The sequence below is a fragment of the Nipponia nippon genome, unplaced genomic scaffold, assembly GCF_047370975.1.
Source record: "Nipponia nippon isolate SJK-2023a ecotype South Korea unplaced genomic scaffold, ASM4737097v1 scaffold_11, whole genome shotgun sequence".
NCBI classification, from domain to species: Eukaryota; Metazoa; Chordata; class Aves; order Pelecaniformes; family Threskiornithidae; genus Nipponia; species Nipponia nippon.
The window spans coordinates 29,431,716-29,452,461 of NW_028262302.1; the positions used below are offsets into that span (position 1 = coordinate 29,431,716).

Here is a 20,746-nt window from a genome sequence, read left to right on the forward strand (position 1 = left end):
TTAGCGGACGGCGGCACGCAGGCAGGGTGAGGGGAGGCGAGGGGAGCGAGGACACGGTCCTTCGAAACTTCGGCGGGAGGAGGACATCTTGGTGAAGGAGCCCCAGGAAGGTGGGAAAGAGCCCAGGCCCGGCGGCACCGACTACTGCATCAGCAGTTGGTTTGCTTACAGCGGGGAGCTGCCCGAGCACCCAAACCGCTCCCTTTTTGATGAAACCAAGGGAAAACCTGCTGCAGCCACTCGCGGGCATCGAGACCGGGGGAGCGGAGTGGTGCTACCCCGCGGTGCCCGGCCCAGGTGTGGAGCAGGCCGGGCCCCTCGGCACCGGCACCAGCTGTTTTGTTTCACAGAGCCCTTCCCGCCGCGCTGCCATCGCCAGGAGCAGGGGAGGACGGCGGGGTAGGGGCCCTGGGGGGCCATCGGGGTGTGGGGGGCTCGGTGAGGCCGGGACGGCGGGCCCAGAAGCGGAAAGGACTCGGGCTCTGGGGAAGACCGGGAGGATGGTGGCCGCCATCTTGTTTGGCGTCTCCATAGCAACGGGCCCGGCGGCGCCATCTTGTTTACCATCCCCACGGCAACGGGCCCGGCCGGGCCGCGGCCGCCATCTTGTTTGGCGTCTCCACAGCAACGAGAGCGGCCGGGCCGCGGCCATGGCGGGCGCGGGGCGGCCGGAGGAGCTGGAGCTCAGCGCCGAGGAGGCGGAGCGGCTCCGGCGGGCCTTCCGCGACGAGCAGTTCCGAGCGCTGTTCGCCGAGTACGCGGCGGAGCTGGCCGACCCGGAGCAGCGGCGGTTGTACGAGGAGGAGGTGGCGGCCCTGGAACGGGAACGCGGCGTGGAAGTGCGCTTCGTCCACCCCGCGGCGGGCTACGTGCTCCGCACCAGCCAGGCCGGCTCCCGCCGCTGCTACCTCAACGTCTGCAGCAACCCGCACGTCGGGGCGCCGCAGGCCCGCCCCGAGCCCGGCGGCCAGCGCTGGGCCCTGCCCTACAGCCTGGCGCCGGGCCGGGAGGAGCTGGGCCGCGGCGGCCGCCGCCGCTTGATCTACGACGTGGTTTTCCACCCGGCGGCTCTCCGCCTGGCCGCCCGCAGCGCCCGCTTCCGCCGCCTGCTCAGCGACACGGCGCTGGAGGCCGTGGAGCGCCACTGCGCCGTCCAGCTCGACCGGGCCAACGCCGCCGTCCTCCGCGGCACCAAGTACAAGGGCCTCCCGCAGGCCCCCGTCATCCGCACCCCGCTGCCCGGCGGCGCCCCGCCGCCGCCGCCCGCCGCCTCCCCGCTGCCGCCCTTCCCCTTCCCGCCCGCCGCCGCCCCGCCGCCGGCCCCGCCCGCCGGCCCCACCACGCCGCGCTGGAGCATCCGCCACCGCTCCTACGTGGACCTGCAGGACTACCGGTGCTGCCGCGACTCGGCGCCCAGCCCGGTGCCGCGGGAGCTGGTGGTGACGGTGGAGCTGCCGCTGCTGCGCTCCGCCGCCCAGGCCGCGTTGGAGATCCGCGGCCGGGAGCTGCGCCTCGACTCGCAGCGTCCCGCCTACCGCCTGCGCCTCCGCCTCCCCTACGACGTGGAGGAGAGCGGCGGGCGGGCCGCCTTCAACAAGGCCCGGCGGCAGCTCCTGGTCACGCTGCCCGTGGTGCCGCGGCCCGGCCCGCAGGAACCGCCGGCTCCGGGCGGGGGGCGGCCGGAGGAGGCCGAGCCCGGAGCGGAGGGGCTGGGCGAGCCGCCGGCGGCTGAGGCGGGCGGCGGGGCTGCTGCTGCCCCGGGCCCCGGCGGCGCGGCCCGCAGCACGCGTGGCGCCGGGGAGCCCCCCGAGCGCCCCGCCGCCGCTCCCCCCGCGCCCAGCGGCCTCGGCGGGGACGCCCCTCCGTGCCCTCCCGGGGGCCCGGCGGCAGAGAGCGGCCCCGGCGGGATGGCTCCTCCCCGGGGCTCCGGCAGCCCCGAGGCCGCCCTGTGCCCTCCCTTCCAGTGCCGGCAGGACGAGGCCTCCCTCACCCTGCTCCTGCCCGTGCCCGGCATCCGGCCCCAGAGCCTGAGCGGGGACGTGGGCACGCACCACTACAGCCTCCGCTTCTCCAGTGCCACGGGCACCTATGCCCTCTTCTTACAGTTTTCTCCCGCAAACAGGCTGGCGTCCCCCGAGACCAGCGTTAGCGTGTCTGCCCACAACGCTGCCATCGGGCTCGCCAAGGCCCCCGGCAGCAGCGGGCCCTGGGAGAAGTTCTGCTTCGGCCTTGACGCCTCCGCTCTGCAGGTAACGGCTTCAGAACGGCAGGGTTGGTGCGTCACGCTCCCCAGAGCGCCCCCGCTTCGCTGTGGTGTGTGACTCCTGCTGGCTGGATTCGTTTATGAATGATGTCTCGGGGAGCTGTTAGGTTATCGGTCTGAGTTCAGAAGAAGTTGGTAGCGACGGAAACCGCTTCCCTCAGAGAGCTGTTACCGGATGTAAGTGGAACGACCTAATTAGTGCTGGTCTTGTACGAGCAGTATGAAGGTCACGTCATGGAGCTGACATCTTCATCCTTGGGATTGAAATGAGTTCTGCCTCCCGCGCTGATTTTTTCTAAGGGAAATTCTCATGATGAGTGACAATGGAGCCTGTCCTATGTCCTTAGCCTTTAAGGCCATGTAAATTGCTCACGCGGCCTATTCACGTGAAGAAAGGAGACGTTTGTAATACACCAGACGCGCACACGTGCATACAGCGTCACAAAATGCAGGTGTGTGCGTGGCGTGTACCTGGGTCTGTATTTGAGAGAGCTCCTGCGTACAGCCGCAGGACGCCCGTTAGCTCACCCAGGGCAGCTGGGAGCTGCTGTCGATTGCCGTTTTGCTGGGCTAGCTCTTCATCTTCTCTTCTTACCAGTCTGAATCTGATCCTAGTGGAGATGTTTTATTGTTTTATGGGTTGTTCAGCAGCGATGCTCCCTGTGGCGGGAGGAGGTTGGCGTGCCCGCTGAGACCTGGCAGTGTCCCCGCAAAGGGATCCCAGCACTTTTGCTGACCAGAAGCACTCACACACGTTTTGTGGAGAACTACGTTCTTCTGTAAGCTCAGAGTTTCAGACAACTTATGAGCAGGGATTAAGGCTGCACAATTCTTGTGTAACCTTTCGGCCGCGTGATTTTGAGTTCATCTTTATCTTAGAACAATAAAATCCTTTGCAGTTTGGATCACGTACCACAGGAGTGCAAGTCCAGAACACGGGCAGGCTTAAAGTACATCCACTGGGATGGTGGCTTGGAGTGTCTTAATCGCTCCGTCCCTACAGTGAGAAAATACTGCAGGATTCTGAGAGATATTTATCCGATTAGTGTATGTGCAGCTGAACCGTCGCGTTTTATTTACCGTTTAGCAGGCTGCGTACCTTTTCTGTAACAGCAGCTCCTCTAAAGGAGGAGCTGATCATTTCGGGTAAGTATCGAAGGCGATGAATTGATCGAGAACCGCCTACGCTGAACTGTTTGCAGCGCGTTTCCTTCACTTTTACCGGATCAGGAGCCTGCAAGTCTGTGCAAGTGGGGCCGGGAACCATTCGGCACTGCTGTTAATGGGTGTGATCCAGCCCTGGGTGCCGACGCGGTGTCAAATAAGCCATCGTACAAACTACAGCCCGTTTTCTGTGTGGGTACAGAAGGCACGGGGTAGGAACTACAGGCATTTTATCCGCTTTTTCAGATAGTCTGAGTATCCATCTCTTTCATCGCGCGCCGTGGTGCGTGTCCGTGCGCTGGTGTGTTGTTTGGTGGTGTGCAGGCCTGAAGGCAGGTTTTAAGGGAAAACAGCAACTTTCGGTGACTCTGTGTGGGGATAGAGCTGAAAATTCAATTAGGGAACAGGAATTTCTGCTGCAGTGTCTCTTTAGTCCTGTGACTGATGGACGTTTCTGCATGCTTTGATCTCCGTAATGATCGAAAGTGTTTGGTGTGTGCGTTTGTTATTATGATTGGGGGAACATCTTTTGATTGAAAGTTGTTAAAAGGGCACGCGGTAATGGGATTTTGGTCAATATTACATTTTTGCGAGTTTAAAAAAATCTTTGAATGCGCTGAATTTATTATATATTGCAAAATGTTCTGGATGGAGGAGGCGATTCAGCATCAGTCATAGGCCTCCCAGCCATTCATTCATGTAGCAGGCTAAAAAAGATTGATTTCTTCTGGGGTCCTTTTGGATACCGGGCCTGCAAACTGAAGCAGCTGAAATAGTCTGAAGTCATTTGTTCTGTTTGCTTTTTTTTAACTGTGTTATTTCCCAAAAGTGCCTGTGCCAGCGCTGATAGCTGCATTCACTGAGTGAAGTGAGAAAAATTAATATTTAATTAGAGCTACTGTTATCTGCTGTCTTCTGTCCATTAACTATTTGCTCGTGGTAGCTTCTCTTCTACTTAGGGTGATTTCTTCAGTTTGTCTGCTGCCGTCTCTGGTGTTTTTCTGCTTTGAATCTCTTTCTATAAATCAGCTACTGCTCTTGCACCGAGATCTACAAGGAGTTACAGCGGTCATAGAAGAGTGTTTGAGGAACGCACGCAGCAGCGGCGCCCTGTTAATCACTTCAGGGAGCTTTCGGCGGCCTAGGCGAGCAGGGGTTTTATCCTGCACCTCCCCGTTTGTAATCTCGTCTCCCACCGTAGCATTGCCGGAGGATAGCGTACGCTGAACGAAGAGGCCCGTGGTTTTTTACAGATATGAAATTCCTACTCCGCTGTCTTCTGGGAAGTTGCTTCTTCAAGGGTTTCTGTGTTGTTGGAGGGAACAGGTTCCTCGCTGGGTTTGTTACTTGAGAGATCTGCCCGCCTCGGCGACGGCTCCCGCCCCGGTGGCTGTTAGGGTGCCCTGTTAGGCTGGCTGCGTAATTGTCTCCCGTTACCTTGCCAAGCAGCCAGGAAAATGTGTTACGATAATTGTTCGCTGCGTAAGCAGAATGCATCTCGTCGGCAGCCTCGTTTGATTGCTTGTGTGCTCTGCCCAGATCAACCCGTACGGTACCGGTGCCGGTGATTGCACAGCCCTGCCTTGCGTGCTTGTGATGTTCCCGTTACCGCACTGGGCTCTTTTCGTGTTGGAAATTGGCCTGATACAGAGATTGGTAGAAGAACGAGTTGAGCTTGTCCTTAGGACACCGTTCTTGAAACAGTTTCAAGGACTGGTTTTCCTTTTGTAGTCGGATACGTTTGAACCCCTCTGCTGAAACACGATACGTTCAGAGCTCAGTTCCCATAGATGCTGAGCAGTCTGAATTGCCACCCCAGCGAGTGCTTATTTTGAGCAAGTCTTTACAGTGCAGTGGTCCTCTCCGGACTCCAACTGTCTCATTGCAAGTATTCCTTCGCTTGGTAGCTCTTGATGTTGCTTTGGTTTTACGGCTTTCCCACACAATAGTCAGCTCTCTGCTGACTCCGAGCCCTGACTTCTTATCAGCGGTTGCAGCCATTGCTTCTCTTTCTCTCAGAGTGGTTTCACTCCTCGGCTAAACCATAACATCCACACGCTTGTTATGGTGAGCAGAAATCCTATGGAAATAAAGATCCTGTAACTTTGGACTTCGTGGACCAGGGTCACGTATTTCAGGGGTTTAGAAGTTATCTTTTGTCTCTGGCCTTGTGTTCAACCACTGTACCAGAGACCACACAGCCCTGATCCTTCCGCAGGGCTCGCTCCAGGCCCTGTTTTTCCAGGGGAACAGAGACCCATGACCTGAGGAAGTTGCCTTCACCATCTGCTCTTTGCCCCGACGGACCGGCCGTGGGCTGCACTCCCGCCGTCGCTCCTTATCGCAGCTCATCCACTCATGCCTTCCACATTTCTCACTTCCATTTGTTTAAATCCTGGCAGCTCAGGCCTAGGAAACTCCTGCACTGGCGAGTTCCCCCTTCATTTTAAGACAACAGAGCCCGGAGAGTAATGATGAAAAAGAATGGTTGAGAGTTAAATAACCGTTAATAAAATTTGTAAGCCTGCCAGGCAAGGTTTCCGAGAACAACATGTCCCAGAATGTCCTGGTTTACGGCAGAGTTGGAGCTGGGCAGTTGATGAAATCGTGCCTTCGTAAAGTGCTCTCTTTTAATGTTTGGTCTCCTGCGGTTAGATGCTCAATTCTTAACAGAAATAAAAACCAGTTTTCTGGTGGGTGTATCTGAACTACTGAGACTTGGAGGCTCAGCTATACTAGCATGTGAACCGTTTGGTAGATAATTCTGCCTGCAGTTCTGGGGTCATGTGTGCTCATTTTCAAGTGATTAGAAAAAGACTGGTTAAAGTACTAATTCCCTTTCGTGCTGACGCCCGCCTGTCCTGCCCTGCTCAGTGGAGTGGGATGACGACGTTCAGAGGACGTGTGCTCGCTCTCCTGGGCCCCCCCTTGCTGGGAGGGATCGCTGCAGTCAGCCCATCCCTTTTACAACAAAAGCCCATGTTCTGGTAGGGCGAATATTAAGATTTAACTCACGTAACCCCCCCCGGGGCTCCAGGGAGCAGCAGGGAGCAGTGTTTCCTCTGGCTTACTGTGCATTGAGATTATGTGTTTTTAATACTTACAGTATGAAAAATATTATACTAAACATTCCTGATTAGTTTGTGGTTTGAACTAAGCATGAGTTACGCTGTTTGTGAGGATTACTTAACATAGGCATCTAAAAGGGAATTGCATAGCGATACGAAAGCTTTGTTTAACTTCTGTGTGAGCGTTGATGCCTTGATGGAGAATGTTTTAGGCGGGTGTGTTACCGAGCATAAAAAAAGACGTGTGATTTTTCTGCTTGGCACAGCCACCAGCACCTTCTGCGGGAGATCCTTTTGAAGCTCTTGTTGCTTTTCCCTTCAGAAAGCAGCTGGTAAATAACGCTGAAGCCCTGTGACCTCTGCTCGCCGCACGCACCGACTGTCACATGCTGTTTCTAACCCCTGGACTTCTGCGTTGGCAACAGGTACGCTGCGGGGCAGCTCCCCAAGGCAAACACCGCGGCGACCTGTTTACACAAAAAACCTCCACGGGAGCAATATTATTTCTGGTTGTCTTTACAACAGAGGGACTGTCTGTCTTTGTAATTAATCCTCTCGTTATCTCATTGAGCACGCTGTCTGTCCTGTATGCGCTGTCAGGTCTGTTGTGCCCAGACCGATCCTGTGCTCTCCAGCCACGCTGGGCGTGCGCCGGGCGCGGGGCTGCCGAGAGGCCGCGGGGCTGCCGAGAGGCCGTGGGGCTGCCGAGAGGCCACGGCTTCCCTGGAAAAGAAGTCATCTGTGCGCGGCTGCAGGCGGCACTGTGTTGCTCCCGGCACTGGGAGCATGCGGAAGAGGCCGTGGGCTGGGTGCGCGGCCGTGGGCGTGCTGCCGTGGGCCTGCTGCCTGGGGCCGTCCTCGGGCTGTCCTCACGCTCATCTCAGAATTAGGGCTTTTGTGGGTAAATGTATGTCTTGGTTTGAGAGTCAAGCAGGCATGAAACCTCGAGAGCTGCGTTGGGAAGTACATGATACATGGATGTTTTAAGCCTGCGCCACCTTTCAGGGAGAGATCTGTACCGGCGAGCTGAAGGGGCGCTGGGTCTGCTCCCGAGTCCAAACCGAGGCGCTGGGTCTCAGCTGGCTGGGCCATCCGGCTAGCTGTGCTGCTGTGGCTAGGCTTTGCCCGTAGTTCCAACCTATTCTGAGTTGTGTTACATGCTTTCTTTGAAAGTCAGGGTTATAATTTTCAACTTCCAAGCTATTATAAAGAGTTAATATAATAGGTAGGGGTCACTCCTTAGAAGATGATGCTAGAAACTAGGACTGTTGTGCTTAATCCTACAGCAGTTTATCTTTGGTTCAGGTAATTCTGTGCTCAGTGTTTCAGGACTCTTGGCAGGTTTTTTGGGAGGTCAGAGGAGGACAGAAAAGGAGAACAGAACAAACTTATTGTTTGGTTTTTTTCAAAGTAATCTCTTTCCCAAACTACATTAAGAAACATAATTAGTTTGCCTCTGCTGTAAAACAAACAAATTTCTGAATAGCCTTTAATTGGTAGATGCATTACGGGAACAACGTACTTACACAAAACAGTTATGTCGGGAAACATTATTAACCTACTGATTAAGCTCATGAAAGCTTCTTTTGAGCTGTTTAATCTTTGCAGTCATGAATACCTTATAAAAGTTTTCACCCCCAGTACAGGTACTTTGGTTCGCCAAAACGTTGAGCTTGACGTTCTCCTGCTGAGCTGGTTTGCAGTGGGACCCTATGAACCCAGAGGCCAGGAGATCCCTAGATCCAAGTCCCTTTTCATATTGGCATCAGCCTCTCCTTGCAGAAGACAGGCAAATAATTCAAGCCTGAAATCTGTCGTGCTTTTAAAACTGTTGCAGCCTGTGTGGGAGGTAGCTGTGGATGGTAACTGGCTCCGAGTTTGGATAAAGCAATGCAGGACAAACTGTGTGAGTGCGAAGGGCAGCCGTGGGGGCACCGGCTCGGCGCTGGGTCTGCCGGCGTTGCTGCCGCTATGCGCTGTCAGCGCTGTGCGGTACGAGGACGGTTTCGAATGATGAAGTGTTCTAGAAACCAAAGTCATTCCTGCTAACGTTTATGTTAATTTGGTCTCAGTTTAGTCACAGGGAAAACTGAATGTGTACCAAACAGCGGATGACAGTATGTGCAGGGAAAAACAAATTTAATTCTAAGTTGCTAAGAGAGTATCATAAATATCAGAAAATAAACTGTTTAAACTGAAGAATTATATTACAGGGTCATTGAAATCATCTGCAGATGGTTGTCCTTTGCTGCTCTTCCAAGCCAGAGCAAACAGGCTTTAAAATAAATTCCTGAATCACTTTTTGCCAAGGTCTGTGCTTCGATAACATCTGCAGTAATACAAATGCCTCAGCATATACTCGCCGTGAATGCAAAGTCTGAATTACAGTCGCCGGCTGTCTGAACAGGCTAATGCTAATCGCTATATTGCTAACAAACAGCATTGCTTGCGCGTACAGCACGAGGTACCGTGATTTATGGCAGGCTGCTGGGTAGCCCTCTGATAAAGCTTTAAATACTGACTTGAAATGTAAGTGTAGTGCTCTGGGAATACGGTGTCGAGCTGGTATGAAACCTGGTCAAATTGGTTTATAGTAATTAGTCAAAATGATAGGAACGTCGTCACAAGCAGTTACTTTTTATCCTCCTGTAAAGTACTGATCAATAAACCTTCCGTTCAGTTTTTCTTTTTTAAGAGTATTTTCTGCGACGAAAATAAACTATTTTGCTTTTAATCAGGGGAAAAAACCTTCAGAAAGGTTTATGGGGTTTGTCGCCAAAGTGCAAAGTCGTCTTTGCGTTGCGGATGAACGGCTGTCCCTCTCTTCCCGCGGCCGTGGCTGAGGCGCAGCGCGGGCACTCGCCCCCCTGCCCTGGGGAGGCCATTTCTGTACGGAGCTCTCCCGACCTCACGTTCTCTCCTAAGGGTCCTCCCGGTTTTTATTCGTCGTATCTCTGCTTTGGGGTGTGTAAACCGTCTCCTGCTATTTCAGAAATACCTCCGTGAAGCCGTCCCTGCGTTCCGTGGGACGGCGGGTGCTGAGCCCCGCCGCAGAACGCGCCCTTTGCCGCTGCCGCGGTCTCACCGTGGTGCTGACTTCGGAGGCAGCGGCTCTGCAGTATCTGCAAGTGACCCTGTGGTTAAAGTTGCTTCAGACAAAGCGATCTAAGGATGCGATTTGCAATATTTAGACCTAACAGAAAACTTTTCATTACCTGTTGGCTTCTCAAGCATCTCCTCTCCCAATTCCTGTACCTGTGATTTCTTCTTATTGTTACGCTGCTCATGGACACGAGCAGGGTCAGGCACCAACTTTGTTAAGAGCACAAATGCACAGTAAGAGTCCTTTCGCAGAAGTCTTATGCTCTAGCTAGACAGAAGAAATGCAGGTTCAGAGGGGGAAAAAAATGTTTTTCCTCATTTTATATAGGAAAAATGGAGGCAAAGAGACTTGCTCACAGTCACAGTAGTCCAGGAGAGAGAACCGAAGGAAGATTGCTGAGCCCCCAGATCCGTGGTGGTTCTTTTTCCAAGCGTGGTGTTGAGATCTTTTAGCAGTTATTGTGGAGGAAAAATAATAGTAACAAACAGTGGCCTCTTTTTTTTTTTTTCCTTCTTCTTTTTTTCTCCTTTTTTTCCTTCTTTTTTTCCTTCTGTTTTTTCCTTCTTTTCTGTTTTTTCCTTCTTTTCTGTTTTTTCCTTCTTTTCTGTTTTTTCCTTCTTTTCTGTTTTTTCCTTCTTTTCTGTTTTTTCCTTCTTTTTTCCCCCCTTTTCCCCCCTTCTTTTTTTCCCCCCTTCTTTTTTTCCCCCCTTCTTTTTTTTTCCCCCCTTCTTTTTTTTTCCCCCTTCTTTTTTTTCCCCCCTTCTTTTTTTTTTCCCCCCTTCTTTTTTTCCCCCCCCCTTCTTTTTTTTTTCCCCCTTCTTTTTTCCCCTTCTTTTTTTTTTTCCCCTTCTTTTTTTGCCTCAATCCTCACCCAAATTGCAAGTCTCCAGCTTTTAGGAAAATGTTCTTGCTCTTAAAATGAAAACGTGGAGTGCGAAGGAGTGGAGGTGCCAGCCAAAGGGGAATTACTGGCAGGTGACTTAGGCTTCTCAGCTGGCTGAGGAGGGTCGTCGTGCGGAGCGAGGGTGCTTTGCTGCGCTTCCCTTCGAAGCGGAGGCAGGATAGCAGGATGGGCCGAAGCGCCGCCGCGCTCGGCAGCGCGCCGAAAACCCCGCGGAAGGGAAGTTGAGCCGTTCTGTCTGTGATGCGTGGGCAAAGCGATACTTGCGGAGGTGGAAATCCATCCCCTGTGCTGCCCAAGGCCTTGCCAGGGATCCAGTTCATGAGCTTGTGGGAGTTTCGGTGCTGCACAGATTTTGTGTCTGTACTCCCTGCCTTGTTTCTTTACTCTGACGCCTTCTCTTGAACTCCGCAGAATATTTCTGCAAGCCTAAAGCACTGGCAGGGTCCCTCTCTGGCAGGCAAGAAAGGATGCCACGCGAGGGAATAAGTACTTGAGGCTTTATATACAAAAATGCGAGAAGTAGGTATGTTACTCGAGGGTTTTCTGTCAGGGCGACCGTGCTGGAGTTCAATCTTTCCACAAACTGTCTTGGCAGCTGATGTTGGACCTTTGCCTGGATTGTAATCTTTCCGGATAGAAAATGAATTCAGTCCTCTGGTTTTGAAAACCAGCAATAGGTACGTTATGACTTTCTGTATTGTGATTTCTAATTTAAATAGTGAAAAAAGACTACACTGTTTCATTTTTCCCATACAGACTTTTTTTTGTTTCAGATGACGGTTAAATTTTGTACCTTAGACACAGCGCAGCATCTGGCTGTGCATAAGGCTACATCCACGGGGGGCCAAAAAAGTGCAGAACTGCCTTTTTGCTTCTCAGTCAGCAAGATGTCAGTGATAATTGAATTGAACTTCCATTGGGGTGACAAGAGGGTAGAACTGGACTGAGAAATTTAAAAGTACGACTTAAAGTAGAAGGTTTGCAACTTCTCCCTGCGATTTCCAATTAAACAGTTCATTGTTAAGCAGGGAAGGTAATTCGCAGAACGTGAGAACAGTCCTCTCGGTTAGACCGTTTTCATCGTGCCAACGTCTGTCCTTACCCGCGGCCCACAGCAGATGATTTAGGAAGGATATGAGCACAGGGAAAGCTCTGCCGTCCTTATGAAACAGCCCCTCCAGGATGTATTTTAGGACCTTTCATTACCCGTAACTGATTTACATCTTTAAACCTGTAGCAACGCGTTTCACGTTGTTTGTGAGCTGCGTATTAACAGCCTCAAAACATGTCCCAGGCTGTTGTCTTTAACTGTGGATGCCTCTCCGTTTCTTCCAACTGGTGTTTGCGCTTGCCTAAATGGGGATCTGAGAAGCCTGCCTGGACGGATGAGGAACGGATAGAGCCATGCGTGCTTCCTAGCCCTTGCTTTAGAAGGCCTGATCTTGATGCCTGAGGGTTCAAAGATCCCGCAGTGACAGCCCAAGGGGGCGCCTCCATTTTCCTAAAGTAAGACGCTGAAACAAATCCATAAAAGCGTAACACCTCCCTGATGTGAAGACAGGGGAGGATGGTGGAACAACGTTGGTGCAAATCATTCCTCGGAGGCAGTCTAAATCTATATGTTAGTCACGCATGAATGAAAGAAAACGTGTCTTTTATCTTTGTGTATGATGCAGATCTGTACTTTAAATCGAAATGAGCTAAGCACTGGTCTTCAGTTCATTTCACCTCGTTACTTCTGAATGTCCGACTTAGAATTTCTCTGTCGAGACGCGAGCGTGCTCTGAAACTGGTGTTGTGAATTGGTGTCCTGGCTTTGTTTGGAGCGAGTTTCTTGCTCCGATACCGCTGAAGTACAGTATGAAAAGAATATAACCTGCTCTTTCTTTTCTTTAGGAAAGATTGTTTGTCAGTGAAGAAAACGTTGATGGATTGCTAGGCACTGTTTTATGCCCTTCCTTTTGCTCCCAATCAGCGCCGGAAAGTCAGCCATTAATTGAAGTGCTTGATGTTACTGAGGACAGAATTCAAATCAGGTTGAAGGTAAGGTTCTCTCTGCCAGTATTGCTGACTGATTCACCTACTTCAGCAAGAGCATATCAAATCTGACCGAAACACCTTTGTTCCGTTTTGTCTTGATATAACGGAGAAAACCGTGGAGTAGGGTGCATTTGCGAGTATAAATGTCAGTTTTTTAGAAACATAGCTTCACGTTGGTGCCATTTGATGTGACCAAGGGATTGAAACCTCCTATATTTCATTGGGAAGATGGAGAACTGTGATACAGTCGTTAAAGATAGTGCTTTCTCCTTGCAGGAATACAGCATGGCGCGCACACGCTAAATCTCTCACTGGCATTAAAAGAAAAAAATGACTAAGTAACTGCCTAGTATCCCTCGTTCTGAGGGACCCCGAGTGCTTTCAGGTCAGAGCTGATGACAGCGTGCTGCAAACAAATCACGACAGATGTCATCAGAATAAAAAAGTGAATAATCCACATCCTTCAAATACCCGAAAGTTTGGGTTCACGTACTGGAGCCCACGGTTAAAGCATGCCATCTTTTGCACAGACACCTTTCCAGGTGTTCGGTCCAGGAGTGAGTTTACCTGGAGGGACTGGGCTCAGGAGGGAGTGGAGAGGCAGGGAGAACCTGGCTGCAGGGAGTGGGAATCGGACAGGGCTCCTTACTATGGACAGAGGGTGCTTGGTCACGGCCACTGCTTTGTCACACAGGTAGAGAAAACCTTTAGGATTTTGCTTGTGAAGAATTGGGTCTCATTATCTTTATTCAGTCCAAGTGTTCGAATACTTTAATTTAAAAATGTAAACATTTAAAATTCAGGTTGTTGGAGAGCAAATGTTGATGTTCTGGTACCTGAGAAAGGGGAGCTAAGACACCTTAAATGACATTCATGTGGGAGAGTCATCCAGTGCCGAGAAGGACTTAGTAGTGTTCCTTTGGTTTCTTGCTGGAGTGAGCAGTGTTTGCGGGTCAGAGAGGGCTGGGTGCATGAGGGAGCGACTCGGTCTTTGAATCCAGGAATCCAGCTGCTCCTGGGCAGATGCCCGCCTGATCCTGGCTGTCCATGGATCGGGACATACGAGTTACCAGCCGGTTTTTGCTAAAGCAGTGAATAGCTAATGGTGAGATTGGGTAACTGCTATTTAGACAGCACCGGGTCTCACCGTTCTCGCTCTCCTGAGGCAAACCACAGCAATTCCTGGATTAATTCACTTCGGCCAATTGGGAAAGACAGCTCACCCATCAGTTATGCCTTTCGCATATGACAGGACGGTAATTTCCCTAATTGCAAGGTTCAAACACGCTTCCTGCAGTAAGAATTTAGATCCCCTGGCTGATTTCGCGGCCCCTGAGTTGTAGCAAACAACAGCCGGGGTGTGGTCTTCCCCGCTGCCGAGGGCGAGGGAGGCCGCGGCCGCGGCCCAGCAGCATTTCCTCCTGCGGAGGAAACCCTCGGGAGGCCAGCGGCCTCCCTGCCGCTCATTCCCACCCGCGGTACAGGATCAGGAGAACCTCAGCACCGCGCTGACTTGGCTTTCTGGAAGCAGACTTTAGAGAAACAGGTGCCTTGGCCTGTCTCTACAGCAGTTTTGCGTGCCCAGTCCGTTTCAACTATAAAACAATTCATTTGTTTTTCTCGACAGCCGCAGGAAGCAGTCCATTCTGAACGCGATGGAAAGGAACAAATGCTTAGCAGCTCAGGAGGAGATCTCGCTGAAAAGACCAACGGCGACTACCCCCAAACAAAGGCAGAAACGAGCTGTACCGCAGCTGGCACAGCTGAAGACGAACGCGCTACAGAAACCAGCAAAACTTCCACATCTTTTGCAACAGCTGAAACAATAGGAAAAGTAGGCTGTAGTTCACACCATTGTCTGCAGCACGAACCTTCTGACACCAGTTCAGCGATTCCTGGCGAATCTAGGAGACAGGAACCAGATTTAGAAAGTGCTGTCGCAGTAGGCGAAACGGCCGTGGCCGCAGACTCTGAAAAACAGGCAGGCCGGCTGCCGGGGGGGCAGGCGAGCGGGGAAGGGGATGGAGCGGCTGGGCCCGCAGGGTCGGCGCAGGGGAGCCGGCGCAGCTCCGACAGCAGACCAGTCTCCCCAGTCCTCCAAGAAGTGAACGCGCAGGATGGGAGCGTGGAGATCGTTAGGGATCACGTAACGCGCTGCCCGGTCGTGTTTCAGAATTCTTTGCTGTATGAATTGGACTAGTTTAATTATTTTAGGTTTTCCTTCTGTTGTTTGATGCTTACTGCGACTTCCATGTGCTGGTTTAGGACTTCAGGGCTAAGAGCAAACGCAGGTTCCTACCAAAACTGTTCTGTTTACACTTCAACTTAGAATATTTACGTTGTTAATAATTTTTGAAGTTAACAGGTCTGAGTTTTGTAATCACGTTACGGGCTCAAGGAGTTTTGCTTACAAGAAAGATGCAGTTGAAGGTGAATCTGAGCTAATGGAAGAAAAGGCAACTGTATTGTTTCCATAACTTTCGGAGTCTCTTGCTACATTACAGGGGGTATTTGCATATATCCTCCTGCTAATGGCTCGCTTGGGACTTGCTGTGTTTAGTCCACCTAGAAATGAGCAGTATTCATCATTTTTCAAACCTTTCATTTTGTGAGAACTGCAGGATTAGACTCGCACTGATTTTCAGCAATCAAATGAAATTTCTAATTACACGGAGCAGTTCTAATTAGTCTCCTAGAAATAATCAACGTTTATACCGTGTATTCCGTCCTAGTACCTCACTTCGGAACACAGCATCCAAACATACCCTAGTCTGTCAACCGAACAGATTCAACTGCACAATAAAAACATCCTCTCTCGTTGCGCATCTGCTACTAAGTGTTTACAGTTTGTAAAATGGATTCACTTTATCCGGATTAGATTTACTTTTCAAAAACCGTTCCCCACGAGCTTCGGCGTGCTGTTTGCTGGTTCGTCTCTCTAAAGTGCGATAACCAAAAGAGCACATCTAATAGCAAACTTTCAGTTCCCTTTCTCACTGCTTCTGAAATAACTTCTGTTTTCTTTTGAGTTGTACAAGACACAAACGTGCTTTAGAAGAAAGTTTAATTGGACTTCTTTCGCAGCTGCTCTGGAGTTACTCCTGCGTTAGACGTGAGCGTTTGCGGGGGGTTCGTGGCGTCAGCCTTGCTTCCCTAAGCTCAGCGGAAGGCAGGGCTGCCGAAAGCCCCTGCCCTGCCCGCTGGGCCAGCGCAGTGCCCGCCCGGCTAGCGGAGCGCAGGCGGTTTGTTGGGCTAAGCTTAACCCCGACCGGCTCTGTCCCGCAGCCGCCCGGCTCCGCGCGGGAGGGGCTGAGGCACAGGCGCGGCTTTTTCAGCATCAGCTCCGGCTTTGTGAAACCATGAAAATGGAGCAAGTACCAAAGCTGGTACGAAAGCGTGGCAGTTAACTTACCCCTGGGGAAAAAAGAGCATCTTATCGCGGTCAGAATAAACATCTGCATACTGCTTACGGTATTTCACACAACTTGGCTCGCTCTCAAATGAACGTTTAACCGATATAGTCACAACCCATAAAGTAGGTGACAAATGGTGGTAAAAGGAAAGCTTTGCTACGTGCCCTTCCATTCAGAAGTAACTGTTGTCGCCAGAGCCCTGAGAGCACCAACCCCATTTTCTCTAATTAAAAAAATGAAGCTTCTTTTTTCTCTCCGGATCTCTCGGTGTAAAAATCTACCTCTAAATATTACACACCTGTCACCTTAGCGCAGCGGGTTTTTCTCTAACGTACTTCTCCCGTCTACAAAAAGCTGCTTATGGACTACTGCTGCCCGTCGTGCTTCAAAGCGGAGTGCCACGAGAGCAGCCGCACCGCTGGGCTTACAGCGGCGAGGGAGCCGGCGACGTTAAGGAACGGCTCCCCTCTCCCATTCACGGCTTTCGGCTCCAGTTCAGCGCGTTTCCATTACGCAGCAGTATTTTTTACTGGTCGCTTTACACAGCTGACTGATTTGAAAGCGAACTTTTTTGTGATCCAAACAAAAGAGGTGTCGTGCCACGCATTTGTTACTCTATTCTGCCTCAATTAGTGAGTATCATTAAAAAATTAATGAAGTTAACTGCGCACTACTAGAACGGGTGATGGCATGCGTTCAGCCCTCTGGATTAAAGACAAGACACCCCCCTGCCCCGGTCCCGACTTTCTTTCTAGTAACACAAGATGACATCATCCTTTTGTGAGAATCAAGAACTTCTCTGGCATTACAAAACAACTGAATTTTATTTCGGCAGAACTAAAAAAATCGTATATTTATCTACATTGTAGTAAAAACAATGGTTTTGTTTTTTTTCCTTCATATAGTTCATCAGCACATCGCGACCAAACGAGGACGCAGGTATCGGGTACAAGGCGACCCCGGGCGGGACAGCTGGCGGGAGGTGCCGGTACCGCCGGCGGGAGGTGCCAGTACCGCCGGCGGAGGGGGTGTGCGAAGCCCGGCTCCCATGGGGGCCAGAGCTCAGGAGGGCTCCGTCCCCTCGCTCGCTCCTCACCACCCCCAGCGCGGCACCGCAGGCGCCACTGCTCTGCCCGATGGGGGGAAAAAACCCCCCACCAGAGCGCTGTCGGCACCAGAAAAGATGCACTTAAACACAAGTGTTTTCCTCCTCCCAGTAAACACAGCAGCCGTCACTTTTTGCGTCGGGGCTGCGACGCTGCTCCAAGCAGCCCGGCGGCAGCAAGTAACCCGTTTCCAAAACATGGTTGCCAAACATGAAAGATTACTATTTTGGGACACCTTTTACAAGAATGTTTATTCATATTAAAGCAGAAACCAACTCATAAATGCTTTTTATACACGTGTGTGCCTGTAAAAGACAGTATGGAACAACTCAAAAAGAAAAAGGCTGCGGGAACGATCCTCACTGAAGTCTGCGGTAACTTTTACAGAGTTCGTGGTCCCTAATATCTCCCCACCCTCCGTTTTTCACATGAGGGGAAAGGGGTGCCATGGAGTACCTTTTACTGACACTCATCGCTTCGGGAAACAGGTACTGTTGGTTGCTGTTCAAGAGAGAGTCAATTTTGGCACTCTGGGTGGACGGTCTGCAGGATTTCTTGTGGTGCATGCCACAGTCCCCCGTGTGAAAAATCCTGGGGATTTCAGGAACCAGCACTTTCCAGAACTTTGGAAGACAAGAGACAGTCAAGTGCTGCAGAGTCCAGTCCCAGTTGTAGTCATCGTAGGTGCAGAAGGCGTCCGTGCACTCGATGAGCTTCTGGTAGGTGTCTCTGCTGAAGGCCATGCCCATGTTGTGCTCGGTGGACTTCCACGTCTTCATCTCCACCTTGTCGGCGCGGCCGGCGAAGCCGCCGCGGATGGGGCTGTAGGTGCCCAGGGAGACGATCTGGCACTCGGGGCACTCCCGCTCGCGCAGGGCCCAGAGCTTTTTGAGGACGTGGTAGAAGTCGGGCGCCAGGTAGTGGTCCTCCTCCAGGAAGAGGACGGGCCCGGCGTGCTCCCGCAGCGCCCGCACCCGCTCCCAGACGAAGTGCAGCTTCCACCACCAGTGGTGCTTGGTCTGGGAGAAGCGAGCTTCGCGGTAGTGCCCGAAGGAGTCGGGGTACTCGGCGTTGATGCAGCCCAGGCGCAGGGCCGCCGCCTTGCCCACGTTGCGGGGGCAGTCACGGGGGTCGTGGCCGGGGAACTCGCGGGGGTAGAGCTGGATGCTGAAGGGGAAGAAGATCTGCAGGACGGGGCAGAAGTCCACGCGTGCCGCCAGCCGGTTGAGCTCCTCGGCCCACAGGTCGTGGCTCAGGACCAGCAGCACGTTCTCCACGCCCGCCGCCCGCCGCAGCGACTCCAGCAGCAACCGCAGGTGCTCGGCTCGATCGTGCACCTGCACCACCAGCACCACGTCGGCGGCGGCCCGCGCCGGGAAGCGCCCGGCGTTCCGCACCGGTTGATCGAAGTTCAACCGGTAAACGAGGGAGCGATAACTCAGCGTCCCGTTCTCGGTAAGCACCGGCGGTACCGGAGCTACGGCCGAGGCGTTAACTGCGGAGCGGCGCGGCGGCGGTTCGCTGACCCGCGGCGGCTCCCCGGTGGTACCGGTACCGCCCCGCTGCTGCTGCTGCTGCTGCTGCTGCTGCCGCCTCCGCCCGCCGCCGCCACCGCTCCCCCACAGCGCCAGCGCGCAGACGGCCAGCGCCAGCGCCAGCAGCAACACCTTCCGCTTGTAGATCCGCAGCCGCATCCTTCCCGGCGGCGGCGGCCGCCGTTCACCCGCCGCCCTCCCGCCGCCGCCGCCGCCGCCGCCGCCGCTGCTCCCGCAGGCAGCGCGCGCGCGCTGCCACCGCCCCGCGCGCCCACGTCACCGCACGCCATAGGGCGCCGGTGACACCGCCGCCGTCGTTTGATTGGACGGCGGAGCCGTCACTCAACCTCGTTTCCGGCGGTGGGGAAGGAGGCGGCCGCCATTACCTCAGCCGGGAGGCGGGCGAGGCTGCGGGACGGGCTCTCCGAGCCCGTCCCGCAGCCTCGCCCGCCTCCCGGCCCCGGCCTCTCTCCCCGCCGAGGACCGCTCTACGGTGATTGGTCAGCGGTAATTGGGGGGTAGTAATTAGGCAAAGCGTGGAAGTGGGTGTCGGGAGAGGTGGGGGGCCGAGATGGGGCTGGGGGGGGGGGGGGGGGGCCTCGTAGGTGGGGGTAAATGGCTCTGGAAGGGGAAGGGTGTGAGGAGAAAAATCCAAGAGTAAGATGAAATAATTTCTAGAATTGCAAGAACAAGATAAAATAGGTTGGCAAGAATAATACGTAAGGTAAAATAATTCCAGATTTGCAAGAACAAGATAAAATAGGTTGGCAAGAATAATACGTAAGGTAAAATAATTCCAGATTTGCAAGAACAAGATAAAATAGGTTGGCAAGAATAATACGTAAGGTAAAATAATTCCAGATTTGCAAGAACAAGATAAAATAGGTTGGCAAGAATAATACGTAAGGTAAAATAATTCCAGATTTGCAAGAACAAGATAAAATAGGTTGGCAAGAATAATACGTAAGGTAAAATAATTCCAGATTTGCAAGAACAAGATAAAATAGGTTGGCAAGAATAATACGTAAGGTAAAATAATTCCAGATTTGCAAGAACAAGATAAAATAGGTTGGCAAGAATAATACGTAAGGTAAAATAATTCCAGATTTGCAAGAATAATGCATAAGTCATCCTAGAATTGCAAGACTAAGGTAAGAGAAGAATTCTAGGAGTGCAAGAATAAGACAAAACCATTTTGATTGGAAAGAATAAGATCAAATCATTTTGGAATTGCAAGAATAAGACGCTCACTCTAGAATGGCAAGCACAAATTAATTCAAGGATTGCAAGAATCAGTTAAATTCTAGAAGTGTAAAACTAAGTTCATTCTAGATTTGCAAGAATAACACAGAAGAAAATAATTCTAGAATTGCAAGAATACAAGAAAATAATTCTAGAATTGCAAGAGTAATACATGTAAAAATCACTCTTGAATCGCAAGAATACAAGTCATTCTAGAATTGCCAGAAGGAAGTAAGGAAATAATTCCAGAACTGCAGGAATAATACATAATAAAATAATTCTACAACCATAAGAATAATACATAATTCTAGAATTACAAGAATATAAGATGACAGTCATTCTAGAATTAGAAGACAATAATTCCAAAATGCCAAGAATAACCTATAATAAAATAATTCTACAATTACAAATAATTGCAAGAATTACCCTTGTTAATTCCGTACTTTGTGTCCCAGCCCCTCTCCTCGGTGGGCACGGGCCAGCTCTGAAATTTGGTGATGGTTCTGTGCCGTGTGCCACGGCGTGGCATCTGCGGAGGGTCAGATACCGTCACCCATGCGGGTCCCGGGGACCCGCAGGAGGAGGAGAGCTCTGCCCCCCGCGGCTCCACTTTGCGCTCACAGAAACGGCGCCAGTTTTGCTTCCAAAAGCCTGGCAAACGCGACAGCCGTCCCCGAGCCGAGGCTGGGGATGGCGGCGGCTGGCAGCCCCTGCGCGGGTTCCCGGCAGGCCACGGCGGCAGAGCGAAGGGCAGTGCCGGCGCGCCCCAGCCGTATCTAGCAGCAATTTCTGACCGTCTCCGCCTGCCCGCAGTGCTGCCCTGGGTTTTGCTGCGTTCACGAGGGTCCCCGCTGCGCCTCATCCTGTGTAGCACTAACCCGCCGTTTTCAGGAGGCTGCTGCCACCCC

General features: G+C 52.3%; 2 protein-coding genes across 2 annotated transcripts; one reads left to right on the plus strand and one right to left on the minus strand.

Annotated features, from left to right (window-relative positions):
• The first annotated feature begins 209 nt into the window (after positions 1-209).
• Positions 210-15,367, plus strand: DNAAF2 (dynein axonemal assembly factor 2). The gene is made up of 3 exons (XM_087746910.1): positions 210-2,249; positions 12,399-12,545; positions 14,170-15,367. The coding sequence occupies exons 1-3, from the start codon at positions 210-212 to the stop codon at positions 14,740-14,742; spliced, it is 2,760 nt and encodes a 919-aa protein (XP_087603036.1). The 3' UTR covers positions 14,743-15,367.
• A 1,926-nt stretch (positions 15,368-17,293) lies between these two features.
• Positions 17,294-18,840, minus strand: MGAT2 (alpha-1,6-mannosyl-glycoprotein 2-beta-N-acetylglucosaminyltransferase). Its single transcript, XM_009472756.2, has one exon. The coding sequence runs from the start codon at positions 18,753-18,755 to the stop codon at positions 17,421-17,423; it is 1,335 nt and encodes a 444-aa protein (XP_009471031.2). The 5' UTR covers positions 18,756-18,840; the 3' UTR covers positions 17,294-17,420.
• Between the last annotated feature and the right edge of the window lie 1,906 nt (positions 18,841-20,746).